This window comes from Physeter macrocephalus, chromosome 1 (genome assembly GCF_002837175.3).
Source record: "Physeter macrocephalus isolate SW-GA chromosome 1, ASM283717v5, whole genome shotgun sequence".
Classification (NCBI taxonomy): domain Eukaryota; kingdom Metazoa; phylum Chordata; class Mammalia; order Artiodactyla; family Physeteridae; genus Physeter; species Physeter macrocephalus.
In genome coordinates this window covers 81912343-81929419 of record NC_041214.2, presented here as the reverse complement: position 1 = coordinate 81929419, position 17077 = coordinate 81912343, and the positions used below count along the sequence as shown (strand labels likewise).

The 17077-nt window shown below is 36.4% G+C and overlaps 1 protein-coding gene across 17 annotated transcripts in view; it reads right to left on the bottom strand.

Annotated features, from left to right (window-relative positions):
* Window positions 1-17077, bottom strand: part of TP63 (tumor protein p63) — a 235575-nt gene that overhangs the window by 163172 nt on the left and 55326 nt on the right. For 7 of the 17 annotated variants that reach the window (XM_028492229.2, XM_028492231.2, XM_055084489.1 and 4 more), the window contains 2 exons: window positions 10522-10564; window positions 8972-9114 (listed from right to left, as the gene is read on the bottom strand). The exons of 7 other annotated variants lie outside the window; for them this stretch is intronic. In XM_028492229.2, the coding sequence (XP_028348030.1) occupies window positions 8972-9114; window positions 10522-10564 (186 nt within the window). Of the gene's footprint in view, window positions 1-8918; window positions 9115-10521; window positions 10565-17077 lie in introns of those variants that run through there. 3 more of the 17 variants (XM_028492233.2, XM_028492263.2, XM_028492266.2) reach the window with 3 other exon arrangements.

Genomic DNA, 17077 nt, shown 5'->3' with positions numbered 1-17077 from the left:
AAATTGACTCATTAATTCTGAGAATCATGCTGAAGGAAATCTCTGGCATCTATTTACTCCTTTCTCCCATACTCTCTCCTAAGAAACCAGTGACCTCTCATTTTTGAGAGTACTTTGGAAAGGTGTAAGGATGATCCCCAAGCAACGGGAATCTACCAAAGACTGTGGTGTACACCAAGGAGAAAGTCTTAAAAGAGAGGTCTCTAAGACACAGAAGAAGTCACTTAAACATCACTAAAGTATATAGAATTTCCAGGCACTTGACTATAAATGCACACTTTATCAAACCTCTGCCAAAGCAAGATTTTTTTCTATACTCATCCTTTGATTGTTGATATATTTACATTATTCTCTGATATAGTCTATGGCTTGAGCAATGAGCCTACACTATTTGAAGGGACCAGAGCTGAGTCCTAATCTCTTTGCATGTGTCTCTGCAAGCTTTCAGGACAAGCAGAGCACCAGGTTTAAGAGAGAATGCTGGAAACATGACCATTTTTCACAATGGCATGGCAGGGAAGAGATGAGCCCAGAACTTGGAGGGAGAACACTTAGAAATTTAATAGTGCCTCTTCCACATTCCAACTTATGAGGGTCTAGGCCTGTGTTGTCATGCATTTCTCTCTCTCTCCTTTTCTCTCTCTTTCTCTCTCTCACACACACACTCACACACACACATACACACACACACACAGACAATTTCATTTACGGTGTCTTTAATATGCCTCTAGATAACAACAGTGTATCACTGAGTATCAGTGAATGCCCCATATAAACTGGAGAGTTGGAAACCAAACTTTGCCCAAATTGTTTTTTGATTTCAGATGTGTCAAGCAAAAATGGGAAATATTAAAAACATACTTTGTAGAGAACAAAGACTAGACTTTAACCACTCTTTCCATAGTGGACAAAAACTTTTCACTTATCAAATATTTCCTAATTAGTGATTTGTAATATCTCTTAAAAGACTTAAAAATTGATTTGCACTTATTATAATATTATTTACTTGTTTATTGATATAATATACAATTTTAAATGTTATGAAAGCATCAACTGAAATTATGAAAAGGAGTATAAATATTTTTCAAAAAAAAATTTTCCAGTTAATATGTACCTAATATAATATTAAGAATTTAATAATTATCTCAGACAATTTGTTGTAGGTAGGAAATTGTAATTTATCTGTTCAAACTTGGTATTTATAAGAGTATTTTTTGGAAAATTTTTAGTTGTTTTATGGCAGCCTTCGAACTCTGATCCTTTCAAAATTCAAAGAGGAAATAAATTGGGGAGATGTGAAGCTTGACTTTCTGAAGCTGCAACTGGATCAGTCCATTGGGGGTAAAGCACAGTGAAGAGTGTTCCCTAATGATTTCAAACGAAGGAGACTCACCTCAGGAAATGAGTGATTTATCCAAGTACTCAAGGACAAAAGGAAAAGAATCAAAGGCTAGTCTTCTGTCCTGCTCAATACCAGATGCTCATGTACAGATTGTTTACTCAGGCTCTGATCACCAGGCTCTTCCTCACTTGTTAAAATAAATCAGTAGTTTGTTCATTCAGCAAACTCAGCAAATTTACTGAGTACTTATTACTTACCAGGCAGTGTGTTAAGTAATAGAAATAGGAGAGAATAAATAAAATGCTATAAGAGCCCACAGAAGCAGGTGGGGTTGGAGAAGGAGTGGCCATCAAACCCATATTAAGAGCTAAGTTTGTGCATCTCAATATATATCTGACCCTTAAGCCAAATAATCAATAATTACAATCCAGTCCTATCTCCCTAGGCTATGGTTGTCTGGGGAATTCTCAGACAAGCCTAGCTCTTTCTTAGAGCTATAAGCTGTGGCAATAATGGAGCCCCCCAGCACCCTTGAGTTTATACATAGAACTGACTGCTACTTCACCTCTCAGATATCTTCAATGATCAAGTTTTAAGTCCAAAAATGGAATGGCTTTGAAGACACTTGATGATCTGACCCTAATCTCATCTCATAATAAAATATAATTCATATCCTAGTCTTAATTCTGAAATAGTACTTGCATTTTATGGCCTACTCTTTCTTTCAATCAAAAGTACCTTTCCACATTTGTTTAATAATCAACAACCCAGCTAACCTTTACATCTCACCTCAAATATAATTCTTCTTAAATGTTTCTTATCCCTCCCCAGTCAAAATAAATCTGTCTTCCTCCATACTTCCATGGCAAACTACTAGCACTTACTGAATTCTATCTTGTGCAATAGTTGCTTGCATGTCTGTCTCTGTTTCTTGTAGTTGGAGACAGGACAATATATTACCGTATCTCAATATCCATGCTGTGCCTATTGTAGTGTTTGTGTAAGTATGTGCTCAACAAATGCAATTAACTTGAATTACTCTGTTTTCCTTGTCTGGATTGGGTACTGCAATTCTCCAGATGAAGGTAGACTTAAATTTTGCATACCAGCTAGCTACTAATTTTCTTCCAGGGACCTCCAGATCCTTCACTTTGATTCTTCACATTCCTGTTCATCCTCGGGCCATCCATCAGCAACCATACAAATATCCTCCCATTACAGAAGCTCCATCAATCTGCCTATTTCTCTCATATTCTTTATTCAAGTCCCAAGGGTCACAAATTTAAATGCCTATACATGCAATGAACATAACATAAATACAAGAATACACCTGGTGTAAGATAAGATGCAGATGGGCCTGATTGGAGACAAAAATGCCCATATGAAGACAACTACATTATTTTTTAATTGCCAGACAAACAATATTGTTTGTATTATAATACAGTTATATAATGCTACTACTTAACACAAGGCAACAGACCATTCTAATAATCCACTAAACTCCACTCTCTGTACATTTGTTTATACTTTTTTTTTCTCCACTGTAAGTGCCTCCATCTTTATCTATCCTTCAAAGTCTTGAGCCAGTGTTACCTCTCCCTTGAAATTTTCCAATCCATCCAAGTGAAATTTGCATTTTCCCCCCATATGCCCATTGTGCATATGGGGGGAAAATGCAAAAAAACCTTTTTTAAAAAAAACTCCAGCATACCACTCATCAGAGCTTCCCTCGCACTAGCCCTATGAGTGCATATTAGCCCATTCCTACTTATGTTGTCATCCTCTACTTCAGTCAGCACAGTGCCTTGCACACATCCACTTTCAATATACATTGTTGAATTAAGTCACATCCCTTTATCCCTCCCCTGAGCAGCAGCAACAGTGTTCTTAGCCCTAAATCCCATAAGGCAGGTTTCTGACAAGCACTACACCCAAACTGTGAATGGGAAAATCTGTGTCAAATGATTAGGTAATGGTCCCTGACTCAACTGGAAGACTAATGGCAACATCGAGGTCAAAAGTCTTATATCTGACAACGCAAGACCCATACCATGTTGCGTTAGACATCGGCACATTTACCAATGTATCTACAAGATGTTTCAAACCTCCAAGAGAACAGAGAGGCACTATCCTTGATGAATACACTCGATATTGAACCTATCTCTAGTTTTTGGAGGGGAGGGAAGCAGTTTGGTGAGTGTGCTGTTAAAACTCTAGGAACTTGGCAGCAGCCAGTGTACAGGAATTCCCCCTGCTCTGCATTTTAACCCTGCTGTGATTTGTAGGCATCTCTATTTAATGAAGCCCACAGCTGTGCAAGAAGAGTAGGAGGTAGAGTTTGGTAATAAAGGGCCAGCAGGAAATCTGGCAATCCCTGTCATCTGGAATTTCCCTAACTCCATCAAGCCTCCCCTCCTTTCATCAATCTCCAGTCCCTCTCTGAAAAGACCATGTTAATTACATAAATAACCAAGCAGAGAAATTGCAGTATAAGTCCAGCCCTTTCCCTCATGTTTAGCAAGTATATTTTTATAAGTCCAGGAACTAGAAACTAGAGTTGGGCAAACCAGCAAGATAAAATAAGAAATGATCCAAATCTTCAGCTACAACTGTCATGGAAACATTGAGAGAAGCTAAAAAAGAAATCGCTTTGGGTAATATTATAAATTATTTCTTTTAATTAAATTAGCCCTGCCTTTTCCTATTTTAGCTGTAAACAGAAGTTTCCAGAGCAGCAATTTGAAAGTTGAGAAACCTTGTGGTGTCCTGTAGAGCTGAGTTTTATAGTTGGGTTCAAATTGTAGCTTAGGAACTCATCAATCGGGAGACATGGGCACGTTATTTGCTCTCATTGAGCTATATTTTCCTCCTGTACAACATGGGGGTAATAGTGTATACCCAGCGGGGTTGTTAGGAGAATTACCTGAGAAAGTATATTTACAAGGTCTGGCCCATAAGGACAAGTTAGTGCATTTTCTCTTTTCCTTTCCTCCTTCATCAGTTTCCCCCAACACATACACAGATCTCCATGACTTAATAGTACAGTGTAAGTCCGGTGAAAAATAGACACTTTTAAAAACATAATAGATTTAAATAAGTATTTGATATCCGGGTGTTACACAACACATTCTTCTTGCTATTACTAAATAAATGATGTGTCTTTATTTCAAGATTTTGAAGCACTTATTGACATATATATATTTATTCATTTCCAAATATTTCTATGAAGTATAAGCAAGGTCACAGGTATCCATTACGTGGTTAAAAAAGATGGGAACAAGGGTTAAGTTGTATGGCCCAACTCTTTAAAGAAGAACCACAATCCCTTTGTTTTATAATTCCTTACTATAGCTTTCCCCTTATTACATTGTCTCAAAGTATCCTCTTTGAGGTTATAAATCGAAGACAAGGCCAATGATCTACAGAAATATTTAGTAAAGATATCGTAAATAAAAAAACAACTGTAATTCTTAAATAAAGCAACAACAAAAATCTGCAACTGTAATTCTTAAAAAAAGCACCACCAACAACAAAAATCAATGTTCTCTTTACTACGTTTTCCATTAAGAGTGAATAAAATAAAGTTATATTAAGGACTAATTTAACATAAAGACAAAGTTTTAACATTATACTTCAGTTTTAGATTTTGTCCTTATAATGGAAAAAGAACAGAAAAAATTAAGACAAAATGATGAAATGTTTAGAGAGAAATATAATCTTGATGTTTGCTAAAGTCTTTTGAAGCAAAGCTGTAACTAATTCATGAATTCAATTCTTTTGGAATAAAAAAAGGCTATTTAGTTTAAAAGTAGGAAAATATCATAACAATTTGTTATAAAAGCAAATTTAAATCCTACTAAAAGGGGGCAAGTAGTATTTTATTTAATATTGTATCTTCCTTGTTTTCAATAAAGCCCGATAGTAATTACTAACTTAATCATGTGGGGAAAAAAATCTATATTTCAGCTGAATTTTAAATTTAAATGATGTACAAGATAAATAATGTACTATATTATAATGGATTAAAAATGACATAAAGGAAAAAAGAAAAAACAGGGCTGAACACTAAATAACTACATGGGGACGTGTAACTACATGGCAGAATGTAATAAGACATACTATAACTTACATTCTGCATACATGAGATGACTGCATTTTGTAGGAATGTGGGAAAAAATTAGCTGGCACTCTACAATTTCTTGAACAATGGAAAGGTTCATAACTACTCTTCTGTCCATATCTTAAACCATAGAGCAATTTGTGGGTAAAAAGAAGTTTATTAGCAGTAATTATATTTTTAAATATTCTAATAAGTGAATGTTATCCCTTGCATGTTATGCTACTTTCTAGCAGTTTAAGCAATGTTCATTGTAGTCTAGTAAAATAGAGGATAATGAAAGAATCAATGACTAAATCTCTGAGTACCAGGTGGTCTTGGGGATTTAAGCCCCCGGCCAGCCTACTCTAAATATTCCTGCATACACTCCCTTTTATAATCTGTCCATTTGTGGTCAGCAGACACGTTTTAAACTTTTTTTTTTTTTTCTTCTTCCTGTACGTGGGCCTCTCACTGTTGTGGCCTCTCCCGTTGCGGAGCACAGGCTCCGGACGCGCAGGCTCAGCGGCCATGGCTCACGGGCCCAGCCGCTCCGCAGCATGTGGGATCCTCCTAGACCGGGGCACGAACCCGTATCCCCTGCATTGGCAGGTGGACCCTCAACCACTGCGCCACCAGGGAAGCCCAGCAGACCCGTTTTAAAGGTCTCCTTTATGTCAGACATTACTAGCTACTTTGGCATACCATATCTCAGTAAGCATATGCCACTTGAGTTTTTCCTCAGATTTATTCATGCCAGAGAAGAAATTAAGCAACCAAACTGAATGCTGCTATATGCCATGAGTCAGAGTTTAGATTTTGGTATAAAAAGTACAAGCGACAGAAATAAAAATCAGATTCTAGCTAATGAATGAAAGAGGAAACAGAAAGATAGATTGTGGTTTCTTTTATACTTTTGTTCACAGAACAAGTTGGTTTCCTTTACTGAATATATTTCTTATGACTGCTACCACTGGTGAGGGATTATTTGCTGGTTCCAAATTTGAAGTTAAAAGATAGTACATATAGATATTTGAATTCAAATATCATTTTTAAGTTCTACATATTGCATATTGGCAAAGCTGCTTCCAAAGAGTATTTATTAATCTACTGATCAAGATCATGAAATAAATTTGGTGGGCTACAGCTAGCTTAAGGAAAGAAGTGGTGGGGAGAGAGGGAGAATGAGAGCATGCAATAGATGACTCTGGAATGAAATAAATCACAATGGAACAAATGGAATATATCAGATCCCACTGCATGTATTATGGGTAAGTATTGTTTTATGAAATTTTGTGGTGCACCTTATAGATATTTATATGTTTGTGTGTGTGTGCACAGTGTACATACGCTGCCTAAACAGCTTGTTTTTATTATGGTTACTGATCAAAAATATTGGAAAGCCACTCTAAAGAATAGTTAAGATCCATTTTTAATTAGCAATAAATTTCTGGTTATATAAGTACAGTACAATTTTTGAAAGTTTTTATTTATTTTTTAATTTTTAAAATTAAAAATATTTTTACTTTGAATTAATTATAGATTCACATGCAGTTTTAAGAAATAATAGAGAAAGGATCCCGTATATACTTGATCCAGTTACAGGCTTTAAATTTGCTTTACTGATTTTTTTTCAATTTAATTTTTGATTGAGATATAATTGGCATACAAGATTAATTAGTTTCAGGTGTAAAACAATGATTTGATACTTGTATATGTTGTAAAATGATCACCACAATAGTTCTAGTTATCATCCATCACTATACATAGTTATGGAATTTTTTTTGTATGTGAAGAGAACTTTTAAGATGTACTCTGTCAGCAACTTTCAAATATACGATACAGTATTATTAACTATAGTTGCCAAGATATACATTACATCCCCATGACCTATTTATTTATTGTATAACTCTTTATTTTGTAACTGGAAGTTTGTACATTTTGACTGCGTTCACCCAAATCTGTTCTATATATCTGAGAGCTTGTTTTTGTTTGTTTGTTTGTTTGCATGTTTTAGATCATACAGTATTTGTATTTCTCTGTCTGACTTATTTCACTTAGCATAATGTGCTCAAGGTCCATCCATATTGTCACAAATATCAAGATTCCACTCTTTTTTATGGTTGAGTAACATTCCATTTTGTGTGCGTGTGTTCTTTATACAACCATCCATCCATCCACCGATGGACACTTCAATTGTTTCCATATCTTGGCTATTTTAAATAATATTGCAATGAACATGGGAGTGATGCATCTTTTCAAGTTAGTGTCTTCATTTTCTTTGAATAAATATACAGAAGTAGAATTGTTGGATCATAGGTTAGCTCTATTTTTAGTTTTTGAGGAGTGTCCATACTGTTTTCCATATGGCTGTACCAATTTACATTTCTACCAACAGTGCACAAGGGTTCCCTTTTCTCCACAGGCTCACTAATACTTGTTGCCTGGTATCTTTCTGATAATAGCCATTCTAACAGGTGTGAGGTAATATCTCATGGTTTTGATTTGCATTTTGAATTTTTAATTTATAATATTAGTAATTATAATATTATGATATATTCATATTTATAATATTATTATGTCTTTTAAAGAGTAATCTTCCAGGGTAATAATCTAAATTTCAAATTAGTGGCATTCTGCCTAATAAGGTTTTACTATGAAATATGTAAAAGAGCAAAAATTTGCATATGCTATAACCATAAATACATCCTTACCCTCTGATACAACAAACCTACACCTGAGGCTATTTCCAAAAAAAAATTTTCAAAACAAAGAAAATACATGAACGTATACAGATGATGACTACAAAATTGTTAATAATAGCAAAAAGTATACAACTCACCTAAAATCAACATAACAGACTGGTTTTTAGTGTATGCTGGCAAATCTACACAGCACAATGATATGCGGTCCTTAAAATGATCACTCTGAGGCAAATTCAGAAAAATGCATACATGATACATTTAAGTAATACAATTTTGTCTGTGCTGTGATTACAGCTATTCAAATATTATGCAAGCATCTAGCTAGATATTGGAAGGGAACAGGAAAATAAAAATGTTTAATTTGCTGGAGTGATAAAACACAGAGGAGTTTTTTAAAATTCTGTTTTTAGCTGATGTTATAAAACTGTGCTATTAAAAATTATCATAGTATGGTTCTAAAATGCGATCAGTGTTGACAACAATTATCAACAAAGCTGAAATGCTTCATCCACATATATATTGCTAAAATCTAATGAAAGCGAGCTAGCGAGAGAGTGCTTTCAAGGAACCAAAAGGAAACAAAATGAAATGAGACTTATTACATACAGTTGGAAGATCTTTTTGTGGGTAGAAGAGATTATGCAGTATGTGGAGGGTTATTCCTTCTGGGTTTGGGTGGCCTATTTGGGTTTTCCATTTTAGCAGCAGGGCTCTGGGGTCAGAACTGCTACTGCTTTAGGCAATGTTTCAAGCCCTCTCTTGGGCCCTACCTTACCTATTAATCAAAGCTGGTGATAACCTAAGTTCCGTGGTCTTAGAGAGCTTTACCTTTCACCTGGCTGATATGTAGGGTCTAGGTAATCCTGGATCTGATTTATAGGTGTTGGATGGATGAGAAGTATATCAGCATCAGGTGTATGGCTGGATGTCACAGAAGCTGAGGGCTCACAGGCAGAAGATAGGAGGAGTCTCTAGGGCAAAAACGAGAATTAAGGATTAAGGTCATAGTGGCAAACTGATCTATTTTCTTGCCAAGATGTTTGCCATAGTTGTCATCTTGTGTGTGAAGGGGGAGGGTGGAGATGATATTAGGGGGCAATTGTGACGTATTACAATGTGATAGAGAGATTTTCTCCATATTTAAAAAGCACGTTTCAGAACAAGGTGCGAGCAGTCCATGTCTGGTAGACATGGTGTCCGAATGGGCAATATGGAATTAATCACTTCTTCTTTAGCTCTGCAAGTCAGTTGATCTTGCCTTCTTTTCAGATCTCCCAGGCCCAGCAGTGTCACAGCTACTGTGAAAGGGCTGTTGGCATGGTTAATCCACAGCAGACTGATTCGTTCTCCAGAATATGAGCAATTTAAAGTGGCAAATGATCTTCTTCCAGGTCTAAACCTGTGTTCCTTTGCACCTTTTGACCTACAAAAAATCTTTCACACACCTGGAGAATCCAGTGTACCCCCAAGAGGATTTTCCGTTACCCAATGTCTTGAAAGCAGTAGGTTCCTTTTCAATTTTCCAAATATGAAATTCTATATTATATTAAATCTGTCTCATGAACTCAACATGCTCTCCAGGCCCACTACAGGTTCTGATTTAACTTGAGGGTGGAAGGCATCATCCCTCCAGGTGAGAACGGCAGTTCTGTGCTAAGGTGAAACTCCAGTTATAGTAATGATATGTGTTAGGTAACACCAACAGCAAACTAAGAATGAAGAACAGAACCAGAATGCTGAAGTGAAAAAATACATATATATTTATATAAATATAGGTATATAAAATATGTATTTATTATAATACATATTATACATATTATAAATATGTATATATATTATGTGTTTATTATATATATAAATAAATAGCTGTTTCTTTCTCCACTCACATCAAGAACAGCAGTTCAGCTTGCATTCATTTAAGTTGTCTTTGTTTTCTAGTAAAATTTCATTAAAAAAAAAATAAGTTCAGAAGTAAGGGGGAAGGAAGAGTAAAAAAAACCTAGACCAACTAACCCTCTCTTTTCATCAACAATGAAACTGAGACCCCACAGAGGGACACTTCCTTGCTCAAGTTTGCAGTGATCTAGGTAAGAGCAAATCCATAGTTTCTTTATTCCCAGGGCATAGGGTTTTTTCTACTCCCCAGCAGTGTAACTCCTTGCTGTAACTTGCTGTAACTCCTCTGCTTCAGTGGAAATACACAGAAATTCATAAATCTAATTACCTAGAAATGATGATACCACTCTTGTGGTATTGATATTCCTATTACAAATTAAGAGGTCACTATATGGAACCATTTTATGGATGATTCATTTTTGATGTAATATTGATTATTTGAGGACATATATATTGTACACTTATTGAGACATGTAACTTACATCTTGTTGATTCCATGGTCCCCTCTTTTCTGGCCTCAAAGTCCTAAAAACAATAGTTACTTAAATTCTTTTAAATAATAAAATTTCTATTATTGGGAGAACATTTTTTGAGAGACTGAGATAGCTAAATACCTTTTTCTTTTAGCTTAAACTTGTTCACTGAACTTATTACTATATGTTAGACACTGTGCATTATTAACCCTTATTACCAATTAACCCTTATACCAAACCCATGAGATGGGTGCTATTATTACCATCCCTATTTTACATATGAGGAAACTGAGGTTCAGAGTGCTTAGACAATTTTCCTGAAGAGCACACCCAGAAAGTGGCAGAGCTGAGACCATAACACATTCTTTATACCAAAGTCCAAGCCCTTGAGCCTTAACTATATACCTTCCCAGACAGCTTGCGGATAGAAAAACCTGGGCTGTCAATCACGAAATCAGATTTTAATGACCTCATGTTATATATAAAAACATTCTACTGACATGGACAACACTTGAGGGTAGTCGTACAGCTGGATAAATGTAAATCTAAAAATCATAACAATTTACAAATATTTGGGACACTAGATTTCTGTGATTTTTATATTTTTCCTCTCAGAGGAAAACGTCACTCCTAGGAATTTTTGTAGCTGCCTGGATTTATTGAAATTTACAAAACTTCCATGGGGGAGGGATTTTAACCTATTTTATCCATTTCACTCTTTCAAAAATATTAAAAACCTTTTTTTAGCATTTTCAAAGTGCCAACACTGTGCTAAACCCTAAGGAAACAAAATTCAATGGTAGTGCCAGAAATGCGAAAGTTATATACAATGCAAAGGGACACAAACTACTCATTCAGTCAAGAAATATTTATTGAGTGGTTCCATGCTGAGCACTATACTAGGTCCTGAGGAATTTGAGCTCTGGACCCAAGAGACCTGTCCCTCCTTAAACTTAGAGTCTAGTGAGGGAGATAGACATCAATCAATCTAGTAACACTCATAGAACTCTGACAAGTGCATGAAGAAAGGAATGGAGGGCACAGAAAAAATCATGTATTGGGGTGCCTGAGCCTAATATCAAGGCATTTCCCTGAGATGGGGACAATTAAACTGGGATCTGAACACTGGAGAGATGTTATATAAATGTTGGGCTGTCTAGAAAGCCGAAAAAACTACTTTACGAACTGTGGGTAGCTTCACGTGGGAAGTAATGGGAACTGGGGTTTAAAAAGTTAATTCAGGGCTTCCCTGGTGGCGCAGTAGTTGAGAGTCCGCCTGCCGATGCAGGGGACGCGGGTTTGTGCCCCGGTCCGGGAGGATCCCACATGCTGCGGATCCCACATGCTGCAGAGCCTGCGCGTCCGGAGCCTGTGCTCCGCAACGGGAGAGGCCACAACAGTGAGAGGCCCGCGTACCGCAAAAAAAAAAAAAAAAAGTTAATTCAATATTGCCACATAGAGAACCAGGAAATGAATATTCTGGAAAGAAAAAGAGCATGAGTCCACATGACCTCACCACTTAACCTTTTAAGTCAGAGCAGGACAGAAACCCACACACATGCATCCACACATCACATACTCTCCTGCATCCTTCCTATTTTCCTGCCCACACTGTAGCTCTTCTCTCTTCTAGCCTATCACACAGGACTAGCCTAACATATAAGTAAAATCTGGTTGGTAAGTAGAAAAAGGACATGTGTCTTGGTTGCCCAAATATGAACCCAGAGAAATGTTCTCTGGGACAGGTAACAACAAAGTGCCTTTAATTTGCACTAAAGTGTGAGTGATAGCTAGCAGGTTCCTATCAGTGTCGGGCATCTTGAGGCTATCTCATTAATTGTGGTTCCTTCCTTAGAAAATTGTGGTTCCTTCGTTAAAGGCCTGAATGAGGGTGCGCAAGGTGTGGTAAACTGTTCTTCCAACTGACTTACCTCACTCTGGATAAGTCATGATCACTTTCTGAGCCTCTGTTTCTTTTTCTTTTCAGAAAGAAATACAAATAGCAGAGCTCTAAATTCTCCTATGGATCACTGATGACTGTGTGACCAAAATATAGAGCATTGATGCACTTCCTGGTTCTTCTCTGCTTAGGAATTAAGGAACTGGATTTTGAAAACTACTTTTATTTAAAGCCCTAAACAACCCTGCTCTCTACCACTTCTTTCAATCCCATCACATGCAAACCCTACTCAGACAGGGAGCCATGTGCCTGTTCTTTTCCTTTTCATACACACAGAACTTTGAATTGGGCCCCATGAAAACAGAAGCAGTGAAAGGGGCTTATGGATATGAGACAGGCTTTGGAGTCAGTCCTGGTTCCAGTTCTGGCAACACCACTCACCAGCTGGTTGCAAAAAAGTTACTGAAACTCACCAATTCTAGTGTTTCTCATCTGCAAAGTAAAAATGACAATGGCACTTACTTTGTAGATTATTTCAAGGGGCTGAAATGTGAAAATACATATGGAGCACATAGACGGTGCCTGGCACACATTGCTGAGTCAGTGCTCAACACCTGTTGTTAATGATGTGATTTGTTATTTTCCTACTATTCTTTATATATATGTTATTTCTAATAATATCAGTAACACTTCAAGATAGAAATTATTCAGTGCACTTTACAGAAGAGGAAAAGGAACATGAAAGAAGTTTATTGAGTTTCCCAAGATCACATTTCCAGTGACAGAGCAAAGATTCAAATTCAAGTCTGTGCTTTTTCTCTACTCAATCCTTATTCTGTACTTAGTTAAAAACAGAGTAGCAGGCATAGCAACCCCCAGCATCACTCAACCTCATCTTTCTCCTTTTGTTCTTTCCCTGTGGCATCTGCCCTGCTCCTTATACCCTTGGCATGGCTTGGGCTGGTTGCCTTGGGATCCATGCAGGGGAGAAAGCTTTGTGGAATGTATTGTTGGCGTCCTACTTATCTTCTGAATGAGTAAAGAATTTGAGGCCCTAGGGAAGAGGCGACTTACCAATCAAATCTCCCCCTCAACAAGTCAAGAAACAATGGAGAGATAATCTATGACAGCAGGTAAAAAGCTCCCTAATGCTCTAAAGTCCAGGAGAGGCCCCTGGAGGGTTTCAAATCTGTATCATTTTGAATAAGAAGGAAGTTGGTTTCAAGTGAACTTTTGGAAAGTTGAGATTCATTGTCAATAAATCTTCCCTACAGTTTCTGTCTGATGTTTCACATTCAGTTAAAACCTTTAATTCTTCCAGGGAAGCTACTAAAACAACAAGCGGGCCATTGGAAGCTTAGTAACTAACCCACTAATGTAGCTTCAGGTCCAAGGAACCCCCAAAGGCCAATTCAACAGGACTAATTCTCAAGCACAGGTCCCCAAGGGCTAATTCGAGGAGAGTTCTTTGGCCAACCCTATACTATGAGGTATGCCCCATAAAATAATGCATCACAGTCAAGAATTTCAAACCTGCAGAGAAGTTACCCACTAACTCAGTTTATTAAGGGTAAATCCTGAGTGTGGTGTTGATCTGGGAAAAGAAGAAGAAAAAGGAAAAAAACCTAGTACCAAATCAAGAGAGTTGGTTCAGACTCAAAGAATGCGTTCAACTAACATTACTGAAAATGACTCTATGCCAGGCGTTATCACCCCTACTTTGCAAAAGTGGAAAATAATTGTAGACACCCTGAGCAACACAACCAAGTTCATTATCTAGTAAGTGACAGAAAAGGGACTGGGCTCCCTATCGGCAAGCTCAAGTCCAGGGTTTTTTTTCCACTGAGCCTTGTGAACTTTTTTCATTTTTATTCTCCATAGGAGTAAATATTATCCAAATAATTACTGTTTTGTATTTCTCCCACACTGCCTGCTCAGCTTAAAAATTATACATATCCTCATGTTACTGCAAGTCTGTTCCCATACACTCTTATCTCTGACTTCCTGAAAGATGGTTTTCTGTAATCAGTTGGACTTCCCTGATCTCTCATTCATGTTGGGTCTGCCTCACTTAAATTTCTGTTTTATCATTTATTGTGATTTTGAAATGTCAAGAGAGGAATTTTCACAGCTTCATCTCCTCACAGAAATAGACAAATTCTTAATTCTGTTTTGACACATATAACCCTTTAGGAGCAATTACTAGAGTCATCTCCCTGTAATACAAGGGCTTTTTTGAAGTACACTACAATACTAATACTAATACTTATAAATAATATTTACTGAGACTTATTCTGTGCTAGACTCTAAACACTTTTATATACATTTTCTCATTGAATCGTCACACTAACCATCTAAGACAGGTACAATTTATTTTATCTTTTTTACAGTCAAAGAAACTGAGTCCTGGAGTAATAACTTACTCTAAGCAGCTAATAAGCTAACAGCAGGAGGTAGCGAGTCATTTTAAACTAGACTTATCTCTAGAGTCTTATTTAATCCACTTTATCGTAAGCCACAGAAAGATAATAACCCCATATATCATCTTCCCATTATTTGTAAACCTAGTTCCAATATCTAATTTCAAACTCTATTGCTCTTTTTAGACACTTGGAAACCAAGATTAACTATGCTTTATGAAATCACAAATCACAGATTTTCTGATTTGGATGGACCTTGGTAATCTGCCTAACCACAATTTATAACATCACTTCTGTACTATATTAACTGTCAAAAAGATTTGGAATGAGTTAATATGACCCAAGCCTTCTTAGGTTCCTAGAATGGAATAATGTGATTATTATCATCACCATAATCATTATCCCTGAAAGATTTAGAGGGTGTAAAAGAACTCACTATCTTAACTTCAAGAAGTGAAGAAGTCAGTGCTACTAGATGGTCCTGTTCTCTGTGTGTCAACTCTTTTCATTAGCGTGCATCAGCGTAAAGATGAACATGAAAGTTTTACCCTGACCACCTCAAGGCACATAAGACATGTTATTTTGTCATAGCTGCCCAGTCAGTAATTCCTAAGAACCTCTGATCCCGAATGGTGATACCTATCTAACTCTATATCCCATACTGGAGTTTCTGCATTTGTAAGTAGAAAATTGCCATGTTATTTATTGGTCTTCACCATGTGGGGCTTCCATTTTTTATGTGTAATTTGGAAATAATAATAATGCTTAAGCAGCAACACTGTAGGGAGGACCAAATGAAACAGTGTAGGGGAGCATCAAACACTGAGCCCACCCCAGAGTAAGGTGTTCAGTAAGTGCTTATTGAAACAGAATCTGTGAATGATGGCACCATTTTTTCATAAAGACTATATTACTTAAAATGGAGACATATCAGAAAACCATCCTGCTAGTTTTCTCTCACCACAGTGCTGCTCCTACAGCTGCTGTTTAACAACCTCAATTAGAAAAATCAAAAGAATCATCTTTAGAAGCCTCTGGGCAGGCATTTAACCTCAAGTTACCGCACAACCTGTTGATCCGCCTTTTATCAGGTCTCACTCCAGACACTTCAAATGGCCATGCAGATTAAGCTACTAAGTCTTCTGAAAGGTACAAGGGGATTTATCTTCTCAGCACTGCAATCAGACAAGTGTTCCCTAGTCACCAAACAGCATCAGCACACATAACTCTTCTGTATCTAAAATCAGATACTGCCTAAACTGGGATGACTTAAAATACATTCCTTTAGTAGCTAGAATCCAAATTGATAAACATTTGTGTAAGGTATCGTAACTCAAGCTTAATTGACCACTTAACATCAAAATTTTAAATGTGAAGACTAGTTTCTTTTTCCATTTTCTTTCAGGCCAAGGAAAGAAATTAAAATTCTCTCTATAATAACAGAGGCAACTTTCAACAAAATAAATGCTATTATGCATAAAGCTATGTCAAAATACCTAGATTTATATTTTTGAAAACTCTAGAAATTTTCATATATATAATAATACTTTTTTTAACTCAAAGATCAAATCTATGTTGATTAAGTATAGCTGTGTTCTACTTAGCCAACATTTAGTCATTCTGGAATTTTTACATCAGTGACTTGGAAAAAACAACAGACAACTGGATAATTAATTGATGGTACTTGCATTCAAACTCAATGTTTTAGAATCACTGAAATGCAGTCTCCAGCTTTCTTTCCCCTCCTAACACAAAATAGGAAGATATGTCCAAACTTTCAAAAGTATTTTATATTTGTTGAAGCGAATGCCAAATCCCTAAGGAAACAAATTTTAAAAAAAGCAAACTCATAGAAAAAGAGACCAGATTTGTGGTTTTCAGAGATGAAGGGTAGGGGTGAGGAACTGGGTGAAGGTGGTTAAAAGAAACAAACATCCAGTTATAAGGTAAATAAATTCTGGGGATGTAATGTACAACATGATGACTATAGCTAACAATACTGTTTTGCATATTTGAAAGTTAAGAGGGAAGATCTTAAAATTTCTCACCACAAGGAAAAAATTTTTTCTAATTATGTGAGGTGATGAATGTTAACTTATTGTGGTAATCATTTAACAATATATACTTATATCAAATCATTATATTGTACACCTTGAACTTATAGAATGTTATATGCCAATTATATATATATATATATATATATATATATATTTTTTTTTTTTTTTTTTTTTTTTTGCGGTACGCG